Source organism: Rhodamnia argentea, chromosome 7 (assembly GCF_020921035.1).
Source record: "Rhodamnia argentea isolate NSW1041297 chromosome 7, ASM2092103v1, whole genome shotgun sequence".
Classification (NCBI taxonomy): domain Eukaryota; kingdom Viridiplantae; phylum Streptophyta; class Magnoliopsida; order Myrtales; family Myrtaceae; genus Rhodamnia; species Rhodamnia argentea.
This window is the reverse complement of record NC_063156.1, coordinates 27,786,339-27,811,317: the sequence shown is the minus strand read 5'-3', so window position 1 is coordinate 27,811,317 and position 24,979 is coordinate 27,786,339. Positions and strand designations below refer to the sequence as shown.

Genomic DNA, 24,979 nt, shown 5'->3' with positions numbered 1-24,979 from the left:
CTTGGCAATGGCCTTGCTTGCCTAGATTGGTGAGAACGTCGTGACCCCCGCTAGATATGGCTAGGCGAGGGCTGCAACGCACCGGGTGAGGGCGTTGCGGCCCTTCGACCCTAAGGGTTTAGGGAAAAAAGCTAAAGAAAAAAGAAAAAAGTCATAAAATTAAAAAAAAAAACTATTAAAATATTATTTTAAAAAGTTCATGTTAGCGCCAGCCAACCAAATGGACTAAATTGGTACAAATACAAAAGTTTAGAATTGAATTGGTTAAAAAAGATTTATGACTGAATTGTCACAATTGCAATATGTTTAAATTTTTTTTAGTAATTCTCCCATTGAAAACTTCACCTAGAAAAAGCATACGCCAAGATCAAAATACTAAGATACTCATTGTGCTTGTCATTTCTTTTTGTTTTCGACGATAATACAGGTTATCTAAACATTTCAACTAGATTAATCCTCAGATATATATGCACACAAACTGTCCAATTTGATAAGAGTTTTTGTGTATTCAATTCAAAAGATTAACCAAACGAATTTTTAGGTTACATTTTTGTTCGTCGAGACATCTTATTTCCGACATAAACAACATAAAATAAATGTTAAAAATATTAAGTCACTCAAATCCACAAGCTTTAGCATATCAAAATGCTATTTAAATGTCTAAATAAAGTTTTCGATGTTGAAATAACTATAGAGAAACCTAAGTACATTTATATCATAGATATAGATAGACTTAATAAATATGGACAATTGCTACAATGATTAATAATCCCACTTGAACTTTGAAAGTGGAAAACCAAAATCACATTCGATAAGAAGTCAAACCAAAAAGTCAAGTGTGCATAATCATAGGCAATAAAAGCCACATTTGAAATTTCCATGGGAAAAAAGATAATTTTCTAATTTACAAGTAATTTAAGAAATTGAGATGGCTTTAAAAATCAATCCTAAAATATGGGTAATCCACGTACTCCGATTAGTGATGGGAATCTTTGGCTTTATTGATCTTACAAGGAATCGAGGTAGCATTCCACCGATGTTAAGTCATGGACCGGTTTCTTCAGCCCTTTTTTTTTATGTGTAAGTGTTCTATATGACCGACATAAGACTTGACTTGTTAGATATTATGGAGATGTCGGGCAATGGCTCATTCTTCAACGGGCACATGGTTAGTGTCTCACTGCTTGGGAGCTCACGGTATGATGTTCTATTTCACTCCTCGATGGGCGTTCTTTTCACCCTTCGCTTTTAAAGGTTGTAGGTGCTTTATGCAAAACAATCACACAATGTTAAAAACAATAATCATAAACTAAAATTCAAAAATTGAATCAAACACTCACTAACCTTCCAATGACTCTAATTCGCATAAAGTTGAGCATTTTTCTTATAAGATTTTTTTTTCATACTCTCCATTTATCTTGCTACCTATTTATTACCTGCCCCTCTTCGTTCCCTTTCTCCTCATTTCTTCTTTATTATAAACGATAAGTCTTTCCTATTAAAGAAATTTCCAACCATACCATTAACAATACAAGTACATTTACCAAAATAAATTGTATAAATTACGTGCTTTAGTAGCATAAGAAACGAAATATGATAAGTCAGAACGTCACATTGATTACTTTATCGTAAAAATTACTTGCAATGACTAATATTAATCAGAACCTTGAGTATGTCAAATGTGGAGTTTTCTTTACATTCAAATGTTAATATGTAAATTCTAAGCATAAATTGGCATAAGAATGGTGCAAAACAAGGGTTACATTTGGCGCATGAAGTGAATTAATTCTTATCACAAGAATAATATATATTAACTACAAAAAATGCAATGTTCAAGGGTGGCACTTGTCCCCACTCAAACATATGAGGCGCCCTCATTGTCCTTAAATATATATATCTGCACAAAATATTTCCTTCGATTGGTGACAAATAAGTGAAAATTTTATTTTCTTCAAAATTGTTCGCTAATCACATTGAAAAAAAATTAAAAGTTTCGCAATGATATTGATCAAGCCACTTCTCCTTTTTCCATTCAAGATGGGAAGAGAAGCAAAGTCACGAAATCTCAACTTTTACCTTGCTGGAACTTCTCCTTGTAGATAGTGCGATGACAATTTTTCTCCCCACTATCAAGAGAAGGCTTTCGCACTTCAGTATCTAGTTTTCTCTGCTCGCATGGAGTTTATGTCAACAAACGGAGGATAGCCCTCTGAAAAGATGATGATACCGAACACGTAGCCAATCATCGAGTGGGCGTGGAGAGCATACCGCGAGTTTCCATTGGTCGGACCTTGCCGGGGTGCAAAGGAATACGCGGGATTAGACTATGATGGAGCGGTCGTGCTTTGAATGAACAAATTCATCAACGAAGAAAAGACATGGATGGAGAGAATTAAGCAAAAGCTCGTAGATCGTTTTTGTAATTTTTGTTTATTTTTCAGGTATTTCGTTGCTGGATTACACGAATTTACATCTTTCACCCTCGGTAAAAAAAAACGGGTACTTGCTCCGACACCAAAACTGAGGTTACCCGATGATGATGTCGGATGCGGACAAGAAAGTGACGAGGAAATGAAAAAAAAAAAAAAAAAAACCGAAGAGCACGAAAAGAAGGAAAAAATAAAAAAAGAATGGAAAAAGAAAAATAGGAGAAAAGCCGGTAAAAAGCAAGGGAGGGAGAGTGATGGGAATGGCATATAAAAGCCGAACCCCGGGGTGCCCCTTTTGCCTTTGCCAGAACCAAAAACGTTCTTCTCTCTCTCTCTGAGAAAAGCGATTTGACGTTCTCTCTTCTCTTCTCACTCTCTCTCTCTAGCCAGCCCCCGCTTTTTCTCTCTCTAGGAAATCGGAGAAAAGCTGTGTGGATCGACGAGAATGGCGTCAGAGCCGTGGATCACTCTTCTGTAGCGATCGAAAAGCTGTGAGTTGCGCCTCTCCTTAGCATTACCGTTGCTGTTGCTGTTGCTGTTGCTGTTGCCGCTCTGGATTAGCTTCTTCATCTTCACACTCTCTGGTCGTCAGTCAGCTGCGAAGTTCGTTCGCGTTCGGTCTTCGTGGATTTCTCGTCGGACTTAAGACGAAGAACCTAGAAATTTCAGTCGCTTGAGCTCGGTGGTGGACGGTTCTGTCTCCTCCATGTCTTCCGACATCAGCTAGATACAAAAAAAGGTTCCGCGTCGAGGCTTTTGTTTTTTTTTTTTTTTTGGGGGGGAGGAATTCTCGACGTCCGAGACTGAGAACATGGTTCGAGCCGCTCCACTCAGCAAGTGTGTCCGATCGGAGCGCGGCCAAATTTTCGGGATCGGTCTCGCGAGCTTGATTCTGTTTTCGCGGTTGTGAGTTCATTTGCCCGGTTTTTGCTGAACCCGGTAGAGCAGGGGTTGTTGTTTTCCTTTCTCCCGTCTAAGTAGAAAGAGGAATGGGCAGGGATAGTCTTCTGCTTCCGACTGTAGGACCTCCAATAAAGTTAGGAAAAGCAGGGTTAAGGAGAAAACAGGCAGGTAGAGGATCGTACCGGGGAAGCTAGGGTTAGGATTCCCTGTGAAATTCGGGTGTTTGATTGGGGTTTCTTTGAAATTTCTTAAGTGGGAGCCTAGAAGTTGAGGGCATTAGGTGGAGGTGGTGGCTCTCTATTGTTGTGCTTGATAGAATTGTCTTGGAGCCGAAATGGGGGCATACATGCACCAACTGCTGAAGAGCCTCTGTTCTGGTTCGGAGTGGAAGTATGCCGTCTTCTGGAAACTTGAGCATCGGGCACGCATGTAAGTCGATAAATTTTCCTCTTGTTCTTTCGTCTGGTGTTTGGCCAAATTGCTCAAATGTTGGTTTGTGCTTGTGCCTGCAATGGTTTTTATGTTAGTTGAAAATTGTACTTTTCTTTGTTTGAAATAGAAGCTAATAACAATTAGATAATTAATCTACTAAGAGGACGGTTAGTAGTTAGTTTGGGTCAGTCATACTCATAATTGCTGTATTTGTCAGCTATTCTGGGGAAGTATATGATGTAATGCGATAATGTTTAAGTTATTGTCGCGATGTTACCAGAGCTGACTTGTTTGTCCACCTTTTGATGAAGTGTTGTCATTTATTAGTATCACGTGCTCAAAATCTTGAGCAACTGCGGATACTCGAGGAGGAATAAGTATGCAATATTGAATCAGACAGTAGCTGCACTGACATTTAGTGAAAGAGGGCAATAAATTGGCAAAGTGATAGGGACAACCTCTTTGCACCTACTGATAGCTGGAGCTTATGCCAGCAGAATCTTTCCATGGACCGTCTTTCAACTAGACACAGCACCTTATGAGACGTCACATGTCTTTACAAACTTGCAATTCTTCTGATTGTTAGAACTGGACGGTTGCATGGTGGCATGCATGGGCATATATATTCACATGGTTTCTTTACGTAAACATAGTTATAAGGAGAAACGTATCTATATGGAAACGGCTATTCGTTAAAAAAACATTTACTTGTATCGGCGTGTGACTATTTATTGAAAAAATTTCTCTAAGGAAAGTAGGGGCTGCGTGTCAAGCATTAATAAAAACTCTTCCCTCAATTATAGCATATGCAATTGAATGTGTGCACCTACATATGTTATATATTATTTACCATCTCTAAGTTCTTATTGTCATTGGTTCATGGAATGTTTTCAGGGTTTTGACTTGGGAGGATGCATACTATAATAGCCATGGACAAACTGGTCTTTCCAAGTTTAAGTGCTCTGAGGAGACAGTGGACCACTCAAACAATCTTGGATATTCACGTGATCCCCTTGAGTTAGCTTTGGCAAAGATGTCCTATTACGTGCATTCTCTTGGGGAAGGGTACAGAACAGTTTAACATTCTGAAAAATCTGCAAGATAGAGGATATGCGATATGCTTTATCATTTATTTTGAGTCAGTAATTTTGAGGGTTACAAACTAAGGATATTCCGTTTCTTTCTCTGAACCAAAATTCCAACAGGATTGTTGGGCAGGTGGCAGCTAGTGGGAAGCATCAGTGGTTATGTCCCAATCTTTATCTAGCCAATGACTACTTATCATCGGAGGTCCACCTTAATCCTCGTGCAAAATACTCATACTTCTGTTTTTTGATAAAATTGGGTTAATATTGACATCGGATTGGTATCTTTATATACACAATTACCAGTCTTCCATGTATCTATTCATTGAATGTGTTTTTGGTGATTTTCAGGACTGTGATATCTGGCAAACACAATGTTCAGCTGGAATAGCGGTATGCTTGTTTCTGTTGGTTTTTACCATGTTCTGAGTTGAAATTCTTTTTGGTTTTTACTTTAATGATGCGGAATATATCTAGTTGTAGTGTTGTATTCCTATATTGAGTCCTTTACTGGGACAATGTGGAAGTTTTCAACTTCTGTTGACTGAACAATCTTTTGAAAGTAACTTCTGCCACTATTGCATGTTGTATATTAATATTCACTATAAATGTGTATATTAAATTTGGAATTGTATTTTTGTTTTAGAGTAATGAAAATAAGTGATGGATTATCTACTGTGCATAACATGTGTAATCAAATGTGGTAATTGTCAAAGCAGCAATGGAGTGCAGGTGCTTATTGTTCCAATTACATATATCATATTTGTAACGTGACTATGGATTATAAGCCATCCTCTAAAATATGAGATTTTTTTATCACAGTAGTTCAATATTTTTTCACGCATGCAATTTTGTCTATTTCATGCACGTAGTCTCTAAAACATACACAAATATGATAACTACTTTTCAACATTCACTGTTCAAACTCATCAGTTTGTTAATTCTGTCTGGCAGAGTGATATCATCTGTTGGTATTGGTTTAACAAACGATATGAATGACACTATGGGGCGTTATGGTTTATCATATGTAGCTATTTCTGTACACCTTTTCTGCTAATAAAATTCTTATGTCAGTCTATCTGTTGTAACTCTACAGGCTGTTCTTGTCATGGCTGTTCTTCCACATGGAGTTCTACAGCTTGGCTCTTTAAATAAAGTAAGATAACTTCCAAAATTTTGTGATCTGCAGATTAATTCGTCAATATCCCTTTTCTTTTCTTGTGTAAGAAGGCACTATATCCAATTACATGAAGCTCCATATTTTTATTATGTCCAAGTTGTTTATAATTATCCTAACACTGCACAGATGTATATGTTCTAAGGCTCCTGTCCTGAGAGATGTGTTTCATGGTTCTTTGGTTGCTGATATCCTACCAGTTGTCGAATATTTGAATCCGCATTTAGGTGGTCGTGTTTGGATTGTATTTTTTTCTTCACACTTTTGAAAAATCGAATGCTTTAACCTTTTGCCACAAGTCTCAGAATTGCTCTGGGTTCATATAGCCGATCACCTCCACATTTGTCGTTTTTACCAGCCTTTTGTGGCAGGCCATTTTCCCTATGAATGGATCCTTTTATCTATTTTACTAGTGAAGAATTTATTTGGCATTAACTTGGATTAATTTTCCATGAAGAAGTCAGATATGTGTCAAACTTTCGTATGATTTTGTCTTGATTTTATTTTTCTTTCATTTGGCTTATATATGGGAGCAGGTGAACGAGGATGTGAAGCTGGTGAGCAATATCCGAGATGCATTTTTGTCTTTCCAAGATTCCTTGCTACAGCTTAAATCTGTTCCCTTGTCATGTTCTGATAATTTACTACAGCAGGTATATCTCTCTCTCTCTCTCTCTTGCGCGCGCGCACTCGTAGGCAACCACCTGTGTGTGCGCACACTCACACAGAGACATATGAATGCATGCTCACAAATGCACGTTTGCGCTCACGTGCAGAGCAGAGCGTGGAGTCCACTATCATTATTACCATTTCTGGCTATCTTCTCACACGTTTCTGCTTTCTTATTCTCAGGCAAGTTCATTTATGGATGGTTTGGTTTCAGAAGCCACTTCTGATTGCTCTGGCAACCTAAATGGGTCTAAAGAAGAAGCCAATATATGTTCACCTTATCCATATATTGAGAAGTATATCGAGAGATCCTGTCGTCTGCCACTGTCTGGAAGTCATCAGAGAGCAGAAGTCAAGGTTGTCCACAATCATGAACAGAGGCCAAGTACTTTGGAGAATCATATTCACGAAAATATATGCAATAAGAAACCTTTTAAAGAAGAACCTAACTTGGATGGTCTAAATGCCATTCTGGCACCCACTATCAGTCCATTCACGGAAAATATATCATCCAACTGTTACTTATTTGAAAATGCCTTTCCAGCTGAAGAGATTGGTGTTGATTGCCCCTATCTCCCTTTAGACCAGTTAGGATCTTCCGGTCAAGATAGAGTCAGAGCTCGTGGTTCAGATGCGATATCAAATGAGCTCCTTCAATTACCAGAAATGGCACAAAAAGATTTAGGGAAACGTTTGGAGATTGATGATAACCTAGAGAAATCCAGAAGATCATTTGGATTCCCGAGTATTTCAGAACTCCATGAAGCACTTGGACCAGCTTTTTCAAGGATGAGTGCTGCCTCAATTTGGGAAGAAGACAAAACAGAAGCTGAAAGAGCAGTGCAGATTTTAGAAGGGATCAGCAGCAGCCATTCGACAAATGAATCAGACTCAGAGCATCTTCTGGAAGCTGTAGTGGCTAAAGTTTGTCAGAGTGGTCATGAAAATAAAAATGAAGGATCATTTTCCAGCTCATTAAGGTCTCCAATGGTTTCAGGAAGAGTGCCAGAAGCTTCCAGCTCTAGTCTTTCTAAGTTCACTGCTCATTCATTGGGTTATTCATTTGATCAGCCCTATCATACAGAAGGACATGGCCTACATTCGTCAGACAGAAGTCTTGCTATGTCTTCAGCAAGCATTTCGTCTTCTTGTCAAACTTCACATAGCGATCTGTTAGAGAGGTCATTGGAGCTGGCGAAGAACAGCAAAAAGAGGGCCAGACCTGGTGAAAATCGTAGGCCCAGGCCAAGGGACAGACAACTGATCCAAGATCGTCTAAAGGAACTAAGAGAATTGGTGCCTAGTGGTTCAAAGGTAAGTTCTAATGTAGTTGCGGTGTTCTTGTTTTTGATAGTTTTGCTTCCCATAGGAAATGTGTTTTTTCTGCACTAAAAGTTTGCAAACATTTGCAGTGTAGTATCGATGCACTGTTGGAGCGCACAATCAAGCATATGCTTTTTCTACAGAGCATCACTAAGCATGCTGACAAGCTGAACAAGTGCGCCGAATCAAAGGTAAGATTGTTCTTCCCCTTTAAAATCGTAGATGAGAGAAACAACCGCAGGTTATCAGCATCTTCTTGACATGCTTTTTTCTTTCAGCTCATTTTATATTTCATATGTTTATCTCATAGGTATCTGGACCAGGTCTTTCTATCATACTTTACCCTAGTGTAATATTTCTTTTTAGATCCTTAGTGTTCACATAGATATCCATGGCACATAGCATGTCTGTTACCTATTTGAAATGAGATTTTATCTGAATGATGCTCCATATTCTGAACTTTGTAGCTCCGTCACAATGAACCAGATGTACTGGGATCCTCCAGTAACGAACAAGGATCAAGCTGGGCAGTGGAGGTGGGAAGTCATCTCAAGATATACTCAATCATGGTCGAGAATCTTAGTAAGAAGGGCCAACTGCTTGTGGAGGTGGGGACATGTTATCATGTAGAAATCTTGTGTAATACCATTGTGTGATTAGGGGAGGGCAGTCAATGATTATTTCCTGAAAAAAAGGGTTAATAATAACTGCATTTACCATTCATTTCCAAAATGAAGTGGATAGTGGTGGAAGGGAGCTTCAATTTCTAACCTGTATATTTCCTTTTGGTCGGCAAACATTATTTTTGATTTAACTGATCAGCACGATCCAAATGTGGTTGATGTGTGCAGATGATGTGTGAAGATTGCGGTCATTTTCTTGAGATAGCAGAAGCAATTAGAAGCTTGGGTCTGACAATCTTAAAAGGTGTCACAGAAGCACATGGTGAGAAGATAGGGATATGCTTTGTGGTTGAGGTATGTTGTGGATGTCCGAATGATACGTTTGCTCAAGAAGGAAATACATTAGCGTTGTTGGTTGTGTTTTGTTCTCTGTGGTTACCTTAATCAATAATTGTTTGGATGGTTGCAGGGGCAAAATAACAAAAACATCCACAGAATGGATGTCTTGTGGTCACTTGTGCAAATATTGCAACCCAAGACTTCAACATGAAACACAACATGCAGCCCTTGGCCTCAATCCAGAAACATAACAAAATGTTCCAGAAACTCTATAATGTACGCATGTAAATCATCCATGACATGGATTGTTCCAATTCTAGTTTGACCTTTGTGTTTTATCCTCTTTGGCATTGGGGAGGAAACCTTGTTTTCCTGGTGTGTTCATTTGTGAAGATGAGTGTTGACCCTATTATCCCATGAATGGGTTTTGAGTTTCACCGAGTCGCATCCTCCTTAAAACCTTGCAATGTAGGAGCCGCTGTGCATTGAAAGCCCTATCGTGATGCAAGTGATGATGTTTCTAAAGCTCTAATTTCCGAGTTTTCTTGCTTCAATCTGCTGTTTTGCTGCTATATGCCACTTTTAGGATGGATTCAGCAAAATTTTGGTCCTTGGTTCCTTCTGCTACAAGTGCAAAATGGTAGGAAGCTGAAATACATGCTTTTTAAAGTTATGCCGGTATTAAGTAGTCGACTCTCATTTCAGCTCATGGTACATTGGGCATGTGGGTGATGGGCATGTGGTGGTGAATTAAATGGTGTCCAAGGATGATTTGCATGTGGTTCGTCTCCTGAACACGATAATATATCAACGTTTTGTTCTGTAGTCACACCCCTGGAGAAGGATTCTGGGGCGGAAATATTTTCTGGTACTATGAAGAGAATGTCGACTTTGGAAACCATTTTCCAATGAAAAGTGGTTTTGAAAGTATTCGAGGAAAAAGCACACATTTGGTTCATGAATCTGCACTCTCTTTCCAATGTCGTCATTGAATTTGTTGTGCAATCGAGTTCTTGAATTCCTAGAATTTGTCCAATCGATTCATTCATTCTCTGGATCAATTGGTGCTCATCAAGTTGCAGAACAATGAAGCAAATGTTCAATAGCTATCCATCCCATGGTTCCATCACTCATTTCAACATCAAACTTATGGCTGGAATTATTTGACACGCTAGTTTCAATGTGCTGGAGTCGGTGACGGAGAAACTGGACGGGTAAAAACTTATAAGGACAAGGACTTGATTGTAGAAATTACAGTTTGAGCATCACTTGTGCAAGTTTAATGACTAAATGTGCACTTTTCTCCGATAGTTAGTATTAACAATGATTAATCTTTGCAACTACAACTCGGAGGTGTTTAAAGATGTAACTGCAGCTCTTTTTTTTTTGGGGGGGGTGGTGGAGAAGGGGAGGGAGATAGAGAACCTCGTAAGGGCCGAAACCTAATGCTAATCATTTGAAGGACACTGATTTGTGTTACATGGGTAAGAGTTTATTGCTGCACAGATCGAAAAGATTAATAACAAAGTCCTGCCACGCACTCGAACAAATGATATAACCAGTCAAGGCACGCTCGGTCAGGATTTTCCACAGCTCTGCTCTCTTTGGAGTCTGCTTATCCTGAAATGAGGATGAAGTGTTGAATGGCACCCTAGCCATGGGATATGCAATAGTTGAGGTATTCCAGAAGAGAGGTCTCTTTGTATATGGGTGGATTGTTTTCAGAGAGAAGCTCCTTCGTTGGTCCAAAGGGCCTGGTCTTTTGCGTCCCGCTCGGGTAGAGAAAGGATGCGACCGAAACCTTGGGTCGGATGGGCCTGGCGAGTACTCGGTGTTGCATACTCTTGAATTTCTTGTTGGTAACAAGCTGCAACCATCATATCAGGCCAGGAAAGGAGTTGCGACTTCAAACGATGTTGGTAAAGATGAATGTCAAGAGCCAGACATAGCATGCAGTGTGTTTTCTTGTAGTCCTCTAATTTGAGCGTGACACGGTTGTTAAAGATCAAGAGCTGATATGAACTCGTTCCTCGCTACATTGCTCTGAAATTTCACTTATGATTCTTCTCCAGCACTCGGGGTGTCATAGGAAGTACGTAGCATATTACTTCGGCGACTCAGAAGATACTGTCTAAACTCGTGATGTAATGAAGGGCGATTGAAATCAGACTCCGGAGAAACATATCTCGATGTCAATTTTGTATTTTTCATGTAGGCCATAAAACATAAGGTCAGAAAAACAAAAGTAGGAAACTTTCTTAACCTGCATGAAGTCTCCCAAGGTGACTGGAAGTGCTCCATGCACAGGAACCACATCGACCCAGTGGTTTTCATGGGGGACTTGGAGGCCACCGTGGTGATCTTGAAGGAGAAGAGTCAGGAACATAGGGTCCGAGTGATCAGCCGTGCGGAAAGTCAATTCTGGTTCGGGACAAGCCAGTGCCATTGAGATAATCAGAACCAAGCCCCAGGGCCTCCGTTGATGACAATTTCCTATTTTTTAATTTTAATTTTTTTCTTTTTTTTTTCTCCTCTTTTCTGCGGTGGCCGGCATGGCAATGGCTAGAGAGGCTAGGTTTCGCCTGGGCGAGGGTTGGCCTCACCGGGGCTCGCCTTGGCCCAAGCGATGCCGCTTTGGCCCAAGCGATGCTCAATGAGGCCGTCCTCACCAAATCTAGCAAGGTTGATCCTTGCCGGGACAAGGGCGGCTTCGCCAGGTGTGACTTGGGCTTGTTGCTGATTCGGCGATCAACTGGAGGAAGAAGAAGAAGGGAAAAAGGAAAAGGAAAGAAAAGATTAAAAGGAAAAATAAAAAATTTTAAAGTATTATTTAAAATTGCCATGTCAAGACCGGCCGACCCATGTCGGCGCTGGCGATCAAAGTTGATCAGATAGATGGGAGTGACACAAATACAAAAAAGTTGAAGACTTAATCAATTGAGAAAAAAAGGTTTAAGACTGAATTGGTACAATTGTAATAGTTTTAGGATTTTTTTTTGATAATTTTCTTACAAATAGCAACTCTAATTATTAGCTTGAAAAAAAAAAATCCAATTCTCTAGTCATACATATATACCTGCAAATAGGAGGAACAGCCTCTGCAGGGTCTAGTTCACCATCCTGGAAATCAAATAAGACAGTGTCCCTCCAATTCGCTGCTCGACAGGAACAAGTCCGAATTGCAGAAGTACCTCACTCTCTTCGTACCATCTCTAGAGTAGAGCTATTTCTTCACTTCCACTTGTTGCTCATGGAACTTTTTCACACCCTCCAGCATGTCGTCCATCACGTCGAGTGGAATCCCGTGATTGATTATCTGGAAGAACCCCACGCCTCCAATGCTTCGCGAATACTATCGGTGATACCTCGACGCCGAGAATCCTGATAGCCTCTCAGATCGACGATCGGGGCTTGGAGGCTGGTCCTGTTCGTGTTGGATGACAACTGCGCAAGTTCTCGGGCGGGTGGATGAAGATCCTGGGGTTCTTGGTCGCGCCAGAGTCCACGAGGCCTTTGACTCCGGCCTTGGTCTCGTCGACCTCCTGCAATTCTTTCACTCTGTCGTAGCGTGGTCCGCTACAGGTAATAGATTCTCCAAGACTGGACATGGTTGGCATCCTCTTGTAGTACCAAAGTTTGAAGTCTTAGATAAGATCGAATGACTTTGACCCCTGATCAATGTCAGGCTATGACCATGTGATTCTTATAAGGACGATTTAGCTGGAGAGACCATTGCACAAATTTGGTTAGGGGAATCAAATGCCTGAGATTCCATTGACACAAGAAGCTTGCGGTGGATGTGGAGTTATCGTCCTAATCTGGGTCGGCATCTCACTTCAAATGGACTCGAATATGTAGAAAGTATTGGGTACTCCTTGAGTGCCGCATAGGATTTGCTCAAATCCACCCACCATTTGCCACGTGCGCAGCCCTTTGCAACGTTATTACAATTTTTTTTTATTTGAGCTGTAAATCCAAATGGGATGCTTGGACGCAGGTGTCTATTCAGGTACTCGAGAAGATGAACGGATTTAAGTCCTAGATTTTACGAGTCTTAAGTGTGTTGTAGTTCTCAAAGAGTTAAGTTTGAGTCTCTAGGTGTTTAATGCATTTTGTGGTTGACTTTATTACTTTTCTAGTTTCAATGTCTTTAGATGCCTGGGCTCTTCCCTATGAAGAGTCGCCCATGTTTGAGGGTTGTTCCATGCTGGTTTATATAAGCATGCTAAGGTGGATAGAAATTCGGACTTGTTTTGGTTCATAACTTATTTTGAGCCTTTGTCTTGTTAACAAGAAGGATTTGTTGTTTTGCTCTTATCCCTTACGGGTGGCGAGCGACCTACTAATTTAAGTTCTCACTTGTGTTACCTCGTATTTCTCTACATTCTTTCCTAGCGTCACGAGGTTGCACTCTTTTTCTGACATCATTATCAAACTTGTCGTGCAATCAAGTTTGTGAACATGTAAAGTATATTTAATTGAATCGATTATTCTTTGACTCGGACAAATTGAAGTTCACTTGCGACAATACTAATGAAACATATGATGTAAATTGTTGATGATTATGTGCTGATCGTGTTTATGGTCGATAGCCTTTCATTCTTCGGTTCCATCACTCGTTTCGATATCGAAATTTTGGCTGGAAAACGCTAGTTTTAATGTGCTAGAATTGGTAACAAAGGAACTTGATTGGGGAAAAAACTACCAATACATGATGGACTTGATTGTAGAATTATAATTGTAAGACTCTTGTGCAAATTTAAAGACTAAATGTGGAATTTTTTTTTCAAAATAAAAAAAAGAAATTCATAAAAAAGCTTAAACTTTGAGAGTGTGAGGTGTCGCACTGGATAAAATTTAGTTTTTGTTTTTTGGCTGCAATTGGCGATGCAAGCTGCCACATTTCTTTAATGGTCGTCGAGGATGAGACTGATTTTGGGTCACTAGTATAAGTTTGGGGGGGGTTTGGTGATACTACAAAAGGTTTGATTAACTACAGTTTAGGAAGTATCGACACTCTCCGAGAGCCTCCGTATCGTGTTTAACACTCTCCGACACTCCGGCACTTTTCGATGTGTGATCGACACGTGGTCATTACTCCCGACAGGCCAAGGACACGCGATTCGAACATCCCTACAAACAATCATTATGTCTTGTTGACCATCTATCAAGGTTTAGATGGTTCTATGTTAGAGAAGGTTCATACACTAGTACTTCCAAGGAGACATGGAAGATCCTTCACAATATACACCAAGGAGTGCAAAAAGCAAATGGGACAGTTAAAAGGAGCGTCTCATTCGATGATAATTCCAGAATTGCTGTTGAAGGCAAAGTTACTATATTATGTCCTGATTTTGCCTTCCTTGGAAACGGCAATGCAGCACTGGAGAGCTAGTGATAGTAGGTACCGAGTGCTGTCCGATCGTAAGGAATTCACTAGATAGTGCCTCGGTTACAGTTTTTAGTCTGATAAAAACAAACAGCTCTCGATTAACCAGCAATTATCATATGATCTTTCACATATGAAAATGCCAACATATTGATGGAGGGCCTAAAATGCGATCAAGGCAACAAGGATAGTTTTAGGAATTGAAACTCAAATAGCGATTTTCAGGGAACATTTATCATATAAAGCTTCAGAATCAGAGACAGCTGCTGCAATTGCTGAGCTCATGAATCATGGCCTCCATGGATAGTCTGTCATGAGGAGACTCATTAGTGCAAAGTAAGGCGATTCTCGCCAGTTTAGCCGCCTTGTATGCAAAGAACCTTCCGTAAATATTCGCATCGACAAAATCCTGGAATCTGCATAATTACAAGTCATGCGTGAAAACAAAGATGCAGCCCACCATACCATACCCAAATAAAACTATACACATCTGATCTTTTATTGTTAGTCAGGTGATTCGCATCCAAAATTCAGAACCCCTTAGGCTACATTCGATGGTCAGGGTGAAAGTGGATAATTTATATCATATCCTACATTCATTGCTTAACCTTATGATTGTTTTTTCCTCTCAAATTGCGGATACTTCAAACATGGAGATGATTGGCGGAAGTGGGCAGCATCATCATGTAATGAAAACAACTTAGGTCCCTTGATGCATAAATCGATGCAGATGGCACCTTCGAAGAAAGAAAAAAAAAAAGGCAGTCTCCCTACTCTGCACGGCGGTTTTGGCAATCTGATTATCACAAGGGCAACTTTCAATTTTGAAGATTTCATTTATGGACCGTTGAATTTAGTCCTAGACAAAAGACCCGAGTTATGAGTAAAAGGAACTAAGAGAATTGCTGGGTTCTTGCTTTTGACGGTTTTGCTTCCTTATGAGGAAATGTTTATTTTCTGCACTAAAAGTTCTCAAACATTTGCAGTGGAGTGTCGATGCACTGTTGGAGCGCACAATCAAGCATATTCTTTTTTTGCAGAGCATCGCTAAGCATGCTGACAAGCTGAACAAGTGCGCAGAATCGAAGGTAAAGATTGTTCTTCCCCTTAAAACTGTAGATGAGAGAAAAAAATCTGCAGGTTATCAGCATCATCTGGACATGCTTTTTTCTGTCAGCTCATTTTATATTTTATATGTTCATCTCATTGGTATCTGGACCAGGTCCTTCTATCGTACTTTACCCTGGTGTAATATTTCTTTCTAGATCCTTAGGGCCTGCATGGTAACCATTCTCATTTTCCGATTCTCATCTCATAACAGCAAAAAATGAAAATGATGTTTGGTAATGTAAATAATTCCGATTCTCATTCCGTTCCCGTAATCAGCTTTGGAGAATCAGAATCAGCTTTAGAGTAAAATCCAGAAGCAAAAAAAAGTTGCTTCGGGAAAAAGAATGACTTTTGAAAATAGCAAACGTAATGAAGTTTCACATCTTTCACTTTTTCCTTGTAATTTTCTCGTCATTTTTTCCTCTCTACCTAATAAAAATAAAATAAAATAAAATAAAATAAAATAAAAAATAATTTTTTAAAAAAATAACAAAAAATTTAGAAAATCCTAAAAAATAGAAAAAGCTTAGATTATGCTAGTTTGATCTTATTTTCATAAAGTTGGGCATAAATTTCATAGATTTCACTCTCCTACAAAGAATATTATAGAGGACGAGGGCATCCAACATGCATATTGGTAGCCGTGCGTCATAAGATGTTTTTATGTATTTTGAAAACGCAACATTTAAAGAATTTTAAACATCATGTATTAAAATTTGTATTTCATTCATGACATGCTAAAAAATAATGTATTTTAAATTATTTGAGTGTGCATTGAAAATTAATCTTTAATTTAGGATGGAATTTTATAAATTAACCGCATAGTTATTTGACTTAAATGAAAAAAATAGGGAAAGAATCATTTTTTTGAAACATAAATTTTGTGCGGTTATCAAACACGTTCTGATTCTCTAAAACTCATTCAAGAATCGAATCAAAAAATTCATTTGAACCGGAATCAGTTTTTCTAAATCAGAATGAGAATCAAAGAATGAGAATGGTTACCATGCAGGCCCTTAGTGTTCAAATAGATGTCCATGGCACATAGCATGTCTGCTACCTATATGAAATGAGTTTATTTCTGAACTTTGTAGCTCTGTCATAACAAACCAGACGTACTGGGATCATCCAGTAATGAACAAGGATCAAGCTGGGCAGTGGAGGTTGGAAGCCATATCGATCTACTCAATCATGGTCGAGAATCTTAGTAAGAATGGCCAGCTGCTTGTGGAGGTAGGGACATGTAATCATGTGGAGATCTTGTTTGATACCATTGTGTCATTGGGGGAGGAAAGTGGATGATTATTTCCTGAAAAAGAAAAGGGTTAATAATAAATGCTTTTACCATTCATTTCCAAAAATGAAGTGGATAGTGGTGGGAGGGAGCTTCAATTTCTAAACTTTATATCTCCTTTTGGTCGTCAAACATTATTTTTGAATTAACTGATCAGAAGGATCCGATGTGGTCGATGTGTGCAATCGAGTCAATCATTCTCTGGATCTATTGGTGCTCATCAAGTTGCAGAACAATGAAGCAAATGTTCAATAGCTATTCATTCCATGGTCCCATCGATCATTTCAACATCAAACTTATGGCTGGAATTATTTGTCACACTAGTTTCAATTTGCTGGAGTTGGTGACAGAGAAAAATTTCTAAGGACAAGGACTTGATTGTAGAAATTAAAGTTTTGAGCATCACTTGTGCAAGTTCAATGACAATATGTGCAATTTTCCCCAATGTTTGGTATTAACGATGATGAATCTTCCTTTGCGTCTACAACTCGGAGGTGCTTAAAGATGTAACTACAATTTGGGGGAAATTCATAGCTGCCGAAAGTTAATGCTAATCATATTGAAGAACAATCGCCCGTCACTATACATTAGAAGAGTTCCTACGACCAGCCGGTTAATAGCCAACCGCTCTAATTAGTGCGCGACACGGTTATTCAAGATCAAGAGTGCGATATGAACTTGTTCATTGCTACAATTGCTAGGGAATTTCACTTAAAAAGATTCTTCTCGAGCATTCAGGGCGTTGAAGAAGTACATATCGCATTACGTTAGTTGCTCAGAAGATATTGTCTAGACTCGCTTTATATTTATGTGAGGACTCCGGAGATACGTATCTCGAGGTCAATTTTGTATTTTCTATGTAGGCCATACAACATATGGTCCAGAAAAAGAGTTGGGAACTTTCTTTACCTGCATTAAGTTTCCAATGTTGACTAGAAGTGCTCCATGCACAGGAACCACATCGACCCAGTGGTTTTCATGGCGGACTTTGAGGCCACCATGGTGATCTTGAAGGAGAAGAGTCAGAAACGTAGGGTCTGAGTGATGAATTGTGCCGAGAGTCAATTCTGGCTCAGGACAAGGTGGGTAGTAATGGTATGTTACCGTCTCCGACTTCGTTCACGCGGTGCCATTGAGATAATCAGAACCAAGCCCTAGTGCCTCCGATAATAGTTCGGATAAAGATGCCTTTAGTTTCGCCAAATGTTTCTCGTACTGCAAAACCACCTCTCTGCAAATGAGTAAATTAAGGTCAACGTGTGTGAGTTTTCGGTAGGCAAATACTTTCCTGACCGTATTGTCGGGGACGGTACAATCTTAACCGTAGATCCATACTCTTTTATTCATCGATTATGATATGTAGTGTTTTAACTATGGTTGGAGTGGAAAAAGCGTGACTTTTTTACTCAATTGTCCTTGTAGAACATAACTTTTTTCGATCAATAGTGACGTCAGCAATCTTTTGATAATTAATATAGAAATTTTAAAATCATCCAATGTTTGAAATAGGTTGTATTATGAAAGCCGGGGAACAACTAACATTCAACATACTCAAAATATATCTACTTGCTTTCTTTCTCTTTGTACAATGATTGTGGGTTGGTCTGCTTTAACAATGATGCCGGGGTAACAACTAACATTCAACATGCTCAGAATATATCAACGGCAAAAAAAAAATTCAAAATCAACTCAAAGTTTTTTGCAAAGTTTTCTCGATGTAATTCAACTGTCGATTTTTGCTCTAGCAGTAGATAGTCGGACGTTTGACCCTTCGTCGTCGGTTTTAAAATATGTCTCTGAGTTTCAGCCCAATGCGAAATTTGATATTTATTGGAGTCTTGATGTTGCTTTATTTATTTCTTTTTTTCCTTTTGGTACGGTGGCAATTTCGTGAATGCTCAAGTTTGATCAAGATGAAGTTTTGGACTTATCTCATTGCTGCAAAAAGAAAACGTGAAGATTTTGTGGCCTTAGAGAGAGAAAGAAAGCAAGCGGGCCCCCATGGGTGAATGAGCCCTTGTCAGATAATGAACAAAAGAAATGGAAAAGTGGCCGCACACAGTGGACCCCACAAATAGCCGAGACGAAAAAAAAAAAAAAAAAGAGCACGAGCCGCACAGAGAAAAATCGTGGGTTTTCTTCGGCACAGGGTACCGCGCCGCGAAGGAAAGAGAAAAGACGGGGGGGCCTCAAATTATGCAAATGACCGATCACGAAGACAAGAAAAACCTGCCCCCCATTAAAGATTCAAAAGCCCTCATCCGAATCCCCATCAAGCTCATCAGCAATGTTTGCTTCTCCCTCTTCGTCTTCTTGGTCTCAATTATCACCGTCATCCATGATTCACCATCACCTACCAACCTCCAAATCCTTGACTCGAGTTCACCCCCCACTCTCACTAAGTTGTTTATGCAAACCGAAAATGCTCCCTTAAAGAACAACAATCCCATCCTCAAGACCGGTGAGGATTTGCCCCTCCTTGCCTCAAGGGTCTCTCCTACTTCTACACCAATCTCGATCGCCAAGCCATCACGTCCAGCTATTGAGAGGGATAAATAGGTGACTGCGAACTCCACCCTCAAGTTCGAGTCCTTATGTGATGAGGTGGCCCTATTCCCCTTCAATTGTTCATATCTCGATGTTTTCATTGCTGTTAGGAAGAAGAGCCTTTAGGTCTCTTGTGCTCCTGGGTATTAAACTCCGGTTAAAGATTCAAAAACTGATGAGTGCAATGTAGATGGCAAATAACGAAGGCAGACCACTCTTTAACCATGATCAAAATTAAAAGGGACCAGAGAGAAGTTAAAAAAGAAGAAAATGGGACTCACAAGAGAAGATAAAAAAGAAAACGAACAGGACACCATAACCAAACACAAAGGATGCTTACAAAAAGGTGGGACCCACAAAAGTTAATATTGTCAAAACATGATAGGAAATATTTTAGCTATAGTGAGAGTGAAAATAGTGTGACCTTTTCTTCAATTGTACTTGTATAAACATAGTTTTCTTCAATCAATAGTGACGTTGGCGATCTTTTGATCACTAATATAAAAAATTTAAAATCATCCAACGGTTGAAATAGATGGTGTTATGAAAGCGTACAACTAACATTCAACATGCTTAGAATATATCAACGGCAAAAAAATTCAAAATCAACTCAAAAAACTAGTAAACAAAACATCTTATGGTTTTTTTGATTTTTTTGCAAAGTTTTCTCGATGTATTTCAATTGTCGATTTTTGCTCTAGCAACCGCTAGTTGGATGTTTTGAAGGCTTGTGTTGAGGAAGCTTTCATGACTTCTTTGTTAATGAACAATTAGAGTCTTTTTTATACGAGTTCGAATCGGGGGTTTCTGGAAGTTGCCCTTTCGATTCATTCACCTAACTTTCACTCACATGAGATTTACAATTTGCATCATAACTCGATCATCAACTTGACACTTCGACTAGCAGTGGTCTCCACATTTCTTTCAAGCAAATATACAGTCCATCACTCGGGATTTATTGTACTAATGTAGTGTCTAACTGTGTTGGTAAGTCCATTGGCATTCCTTGAAGGGCGAATATATATGAAGTGGGTGATTCAAAGACCATGTGACTCGCTCTCCTGTTAGTTTAACTAATCAAACAACTTTAATAGACAACAATCACTCGAATAGTTCTTCTTCCCTTATTTCCCCCCCGAAGGTTCGAGTTTAGTGCTCTATAGGGAGGTATCAGTTATATGCATGTCTAAGAGTTGAGATTCCTCATCTAAGAATACAAAGTTGCACTGATTATAAAGTTATATCATCACCTCCTTGTCCAGCTGTAAGGGTGACCAGATTCCTTTTAAGTTCCTTCATTGCTTTGGTCCAAATAAAGAAAAGGGAAAAAGGTTTAGTTCCTTCATGTTTTTGCCATTTCCTGATTCAGTCTTACGTAAACAGTGTGCGGACTCTGAATAATTTTTTTCACTTGTAGTCCTCTTAATGTATCTGATGAGAAGATAGAGCTGTCTTATTTCATGTGAACACCAAAACCTTCAATGACGCTTTTACACATTCTTGTACTCTCTACTTGGACTCGCTTACTCTGAAATGAGGAAGTACAGCTTCACCGTTCAGGCCATTACCACTAGAGAGGTAATACCCAAAATAATCTGTGAAAGAGATCTCTCTGTACATGGATGGGTTGTTCTCATCGAGAAACTCCTTTATTGGCCCATATGGCTTTGACTTCTGCATCTCTCCTGGTAAGAGGAAGCATGCGACCGAGACCCGGGGTCCTGCCTGCCTGGCGAGTACCCGGTGCTGCACGCTCTTGAACTTGTCGTTGCTAACAAGCTGCATCAATATATCAGGCAAAAGGAAAACCGTTCTTTGACTCGAAGATATCTCGACCATAATCGAATCAGAAACATTTGCAACAACTGACAAAATGTGAATGATCTTCCTACCTGCAAGAAGTCTCCAATGTTGGCTAGGATTGCTCCAGGCACTGGGGACACATCAATCCACTGGTTTTGATGGCGGACTTGGAGGCCTCCATGGTTGTTTTGGAGAAGAAGGGTGAGAAATGAGGCGTCCGAGTGATTGATTGTGCCCACAGTCAGCTCTGGTTGAGGGCAAATTGGGTAGTAATGGCATGACATTCTCTTGGATTTCATGCACCCAATACCACCGAGATAATCTGAATCAAGCCCTAGTGCCTCTGATAGTAGTTCAGAAAGAGATGTGTTCAATTTTTCGATGTGTCTTTCGTACTCGAAAACCGGCTCTCTGCAGAGGAGTGAAAAGAGCATCATCAAAGTTCTAGACTTTCACAATGGGAAATGCATTCTTGACCCACCGAAGATGTCTAAAACACCTTACACTTTTAAAGAAGGGAAAGTCATAAATAGTGTTTTGGGGCACAAATACTCCCAACCCTTTTGTGTCGTCATAAGTCCTAAACCTGCTCACTTCCGCAACTGTTTTTTTGTCACGAAAAAATCCAAACTTATACATATGTGACACACACACACACACACACATATATATATATATCCTCTATTATAGTTCCATAAGTTCAAGATTTTTTACTTCACAAAAAAAAAAAAGTTTGAGGTATTTGTGTTGGGCAAGTTTAGGGTTTTTAGTGACACAAAGAAAGTTTGGGATATTTGTATGGCAGTAGGCATAGTTTGTAGTTTCTGATGGTATTAACCCTTTATTTTGTATGTGAAATGAAGGATAAGAAAATTAGGTTGGTAAGTAGCCACATGCGAACGAGTAAATGAAGGAAGTGGCAAGAAATTTGATCGAGGGCTGGCACTGTGTTAGAATGCAAATGAAGAGTCAAATGTCCAAAAAGTTTGCAATGAAAGGGTATGACGCAATTGGCACATTTTTATATAAACAGTCCTGCAGCAAGTGCTGGAAATAATTATTGAACCCGTGTGTATAAAGAAGGGAAAGTCATAAATAGATGGGAAAAAAGGTGAAGCATCGAACATGCGACATCTCACCATGACACTGTATTGAATTTTGTAACCAAAACTGGTCTCTTTCCCTTTCAAAATGGCATGGAAACCCTACAAAAATAGGGTATCGATCATGATTCAGACCTGAATAGAAGAGGGACTGCCTCTGGGTCCAGCACTCCACGCGAGAAATCAAACCAGATGGTGTCCTTCCATGTTGCTGCTTTGGACCTAAACAAGTCTCCATTGCAGTAGTACCTAAATTTCTTTGTGTCGTCTCTTGAGTACCACTCTCTCTTCACTCCCTCAGGCTGCTCGTGGAACTGCTTGACAGCTTCCAACATGCCGTCCATCGTGTCGACGGGGATGCCATGGTTGATTATCTGGAAGAACCCCCACGTCTCTGATGCTCTGCAGAGGTCGTTGACCACGTCTCGCCGCCGGGAATCCCGGTAGCCCATCATGTCGATGATTGGGACCTCGAGGCCGGTGGCAGCCCCATCCGTGTTGGTGGACAAGTCACGCAGGTTCTCGGGTGGGTGGATGAAGAGCCTGGGGACCTTGGCCACGCCCGAGTCCACGAGGCCTTTGACTCCGGCTTTGGTCTCGTCGAATTCCTTTGCTTCTTTCGCTCTGTCGTAGCGTGGTCGGCCGCAGGTGATGGATCCTCCATGACCGGGCGAGGTTTGCATCTTTGCAAGTGGAAACTTTGAAGCCTATTAAGGTGATTGAGTTGTGTCCATTTGGGTGAGAGGCTCCACGACCATTTATATCCTGCAGAAAAACATGGAGAGCTAGTAGGTGAAACTTGGAGGACCATTAGGTGAGGGTTTTTTTTTTTTCCAAAAAAGAAAATTGCCAAATTGGGTCACCTTTTTTTTTTTAATTTACCAAATTGGGCCCCGATCGGCGATCTTAGGCTGCGTATGGTAACACTCTAGAAAAAGTATTTCTGTTCCCAAAGTGTTCTCGGAACACTTTGGGAACAGAAATGCGTATGGTAAAAAAGTGTTCCCAAAGTGTTCCGGGAACACTTTTTAGAAATGGGAACACTTTTGGAGCAGAAACGAGAAACAAAAAATACTTGTTTCTTTGTTCCCTGAACACTTTTTATCAAAGCTTTTGAACACATTTTATAACGCAAGAGGAACACTTTTTACAACCCTCTGTTCCTGGGATGCTCCTTCACACTCTCAAAGAAGACGACGCCTCCTCCCCGTTCCTCGATAGGTAGCGTCGTTCGTCGATCAATTGAAGCCACCGCTCCTCCCGTGAGTCTCGCCGCTTCATCCTCTTCTTCTTCGTCTTCTCGGGCGACGATGGATGGGTCAAGCGTGAGAGGCCGAGCCTCGCCCAAATCCGGGCGAGGCTCAAACCGATCACCCGGGGGTCTCCCTCGCGTCGTCGTGCGATTTCGAGCCCTTCCCGGATCCGGATGGGGCTCTACTGCGCACAGAGTGGGTGACCCCCCCATGGGTCAACCTCGTGTCGCCGCGTGAGTCCGAGCCCCACCCGGATCCGGGCGGGTCTCGGCTCGCCGTCATGTGCGAGGTGTGGGTGACCCACCCATGGGTCCACCTCATCTCGCGCTTCATCCTCTTCTTCTTCATCTTCTTGGCACCGGGCGAGTTTGCACGAACCGGCTTGGATCCGGGCGGGGCTCGGGCTCGCGTGGTGGGTGCAAGGCCGACCCATGCCATCTCCGGGAACATAAACTTAATACAGTTACCAAATGCGTTTCTGTTCTTTTTTTGTTTTGGGAACATATTTTTTTTGGAGTTACCAAACGCGTTTACGTTCCCAAAAATCGTAACCGGGAACAGAAACAGAAAAAAGTGTTTCTGTTCCAAAAGTTGTTCCGGGAACAGAAACGTTATCATACGCACCCTTAGTGCCGACCCAAGTGCTGCAGGGGCCGAACAAGGCTCCTGCGGCACTCAAAGTGATGCGCGAGCTGCTTTTTTTTTTTTCATTTTGTAATGTGTTTATGTTTTTAAATATTTTATATTTATAACATTTATTTTATTTATAAATTTTTCTTTTGAAGCTTATTTTTATAACATAATTATCAATAATTAATTGAAGAATTTATTAAGATATATAATTAATAAATAAATTAGTATTTAATTTATTTATTATGTAAATAATTAATAAGAAAATATTCATAAAATAAAGTTGGAATAAGTTAATTTTTGCCGGATATTACTGAAGTTGACATTTTTTAATAATGTGATGATAATTTTCGATTTTTAATTTTAATTTTTTTGTTTCTTTTTTTCTCCTCTTTCCTCCGGTGGCCGGAGTGGCAATGGCTAGAGAGGCTAGGCTTCGCCTAGGCGAGGGTTGGCCTCATTGGGCCTTGCTAGGCTCACCTTGGCCGAAGCGATGCCGCTCCGGCCCAGGCGAAGCTCGATGAGGTCGTCCTCACCAAATCTAGCGAGGCCGATCCTCGCCAGGACAAGGGAGGCTTCGCTAGGCGCGACTTGGGCCGATCGGCGATTCGGCGATCGATTGGAGGAAGAAGGAGAAGGGAAAAAGGAAAAAGAAAGAAAAGATTAAAGGGAAAAATAAAACAAATTAAAGTATTATTTAAAATTGCCACGTCCGCATCGGCCAACCCATGTCGGCGCCGGCGGTCAAAGTTGATCAGATAGATCGAAGTGACACAAATGCAAAAAGTTGAGAACTGAATCGGTTGAAAAAAAAAAGAAGGTTTGAGACTGAATTGGTACAATTGCAATAGTTTTAGGACTTTCTTAGTA

General features: G+C 40.2%; 2 protein-coding genes across 4 annotated transcripts; one reads left to right on the top strand and one right to left on the bottom strand.

Moving 5' to 3' along the window:
- The first annotated feature begins 2,747 nt into the window (after nt 1-2,747).
- On the top strand, nt 2,748-9,534 carry LOC115749678 (transcription factor EMB1444-like). Of its 3 annotated transcripts, XM_048282161.1 has the most exons (12): nt 2,748-3,761; nt 4,659-4,829; nt 4,970-5,054; nt 5,201-5,242; nt 5,946-6,005; nt 6,563-6,679; nt 6,879-8,009; nt 8,108-8,209; nt 8,329-8,367; nt 8,486-8,626; nt 8,870-8,995; nt 9,111-9,534. In XM_048282161.1, the coding sequence occupies exons 1-12, from the start codon at nt 3,667-3,669 to the stop codon at nt 9,189-9,191; spliced, it is 2,190 nt and encodes a 729-aa protein (XP_048138118.1). In that variant the 5' UTR covers nt 2,748-3,666; the 3' UTR covers nt 9,192-9,534. The 3 variants fall into 3 exon arrangements, with proteins under 3 accessions (XP_048138118.1, XP_048138119.1, XP_030542455.1); XM_048282162.1 differs by lacking the exon at nt 5,946-6,005; XM_030686595.2 differs by lacking the exon at nt 8,329-8,367.
- Nucleotides 9,535-20,607: 11,073 nt separating this feature from the next.
- LOC115731326 (1-aminocyclopropane-1-carboxylate oxidase homolog 6-like) lies at nt 20,608-22,920 on the bottom strand. The gene is made up of 3 exons (XM_048282166.1): nt 22,362-22,920; nt 21,213-21,534; nt 20,608-21,099 (listed from the first exon to the last, which is right to left on the bottom strand). The coding sequence occupies exons 1-3, from the start codon at nt 22,907-22,909 to the stop codon at nt 20,830-20,832; spliced, it is 1,140 nt and encodes a 379-aa protein (XP_048138123.1). The 5' UTR covers nt 22,910-22,920; the 3' UTR covers nt 20,608-20,829.
- Nucleotides 22,921-24,979: the final 2,059 nt, after the last annotated feature.

Excerpts from the sequence above, each read along its gene's own strand:
- LOC115731326 (XM_048282166.1), bottom strand. The coding sequence starts at position 22,909 with ATGCAAACCTCGCCCGGTCATGGAGGATCCATCACCTGCGGCCGACCA. Across the intron at positions 21,535-22,361 it reads GCAGTCCCTCTTCTATTCAG|AGAGCCGGTTTTCGAGTACG; the intron begins GTCTGAATCATG and ends ACTCCTCTGCAG. Across the intron at positions 21,100-21,212 it reads ACATTGGAGACTTCTTGCAG|CTTGTTAGCAACGACAAGTT; the intron begins GTAGGAAGATCA and ends ATATTGATGCAG.
- LOC115749678 (XM_048282161.1), top strand. The coding sequence starts at position 3,667 with ATGGGGGCATACATGCACCAACTGCTGAAGAGCCTCTGTTCTGGTTCG. Across the intron at positions 3,762-4,658 it reads CTTGAGCATCGGGCACGCAT|GGTTTTGACTTGGGAGGATG; the intron begins GTAAGTCGATAA and ends GAATGTTTTCAG. Across the intron at positions 6,006-6,562 it reads AGCTTGGCTCTTTAAATAAA|GTGAACGAGGATGTGAAGCT; the intron begins GTAAGATAACTT and ends ATATGGGAGCAG.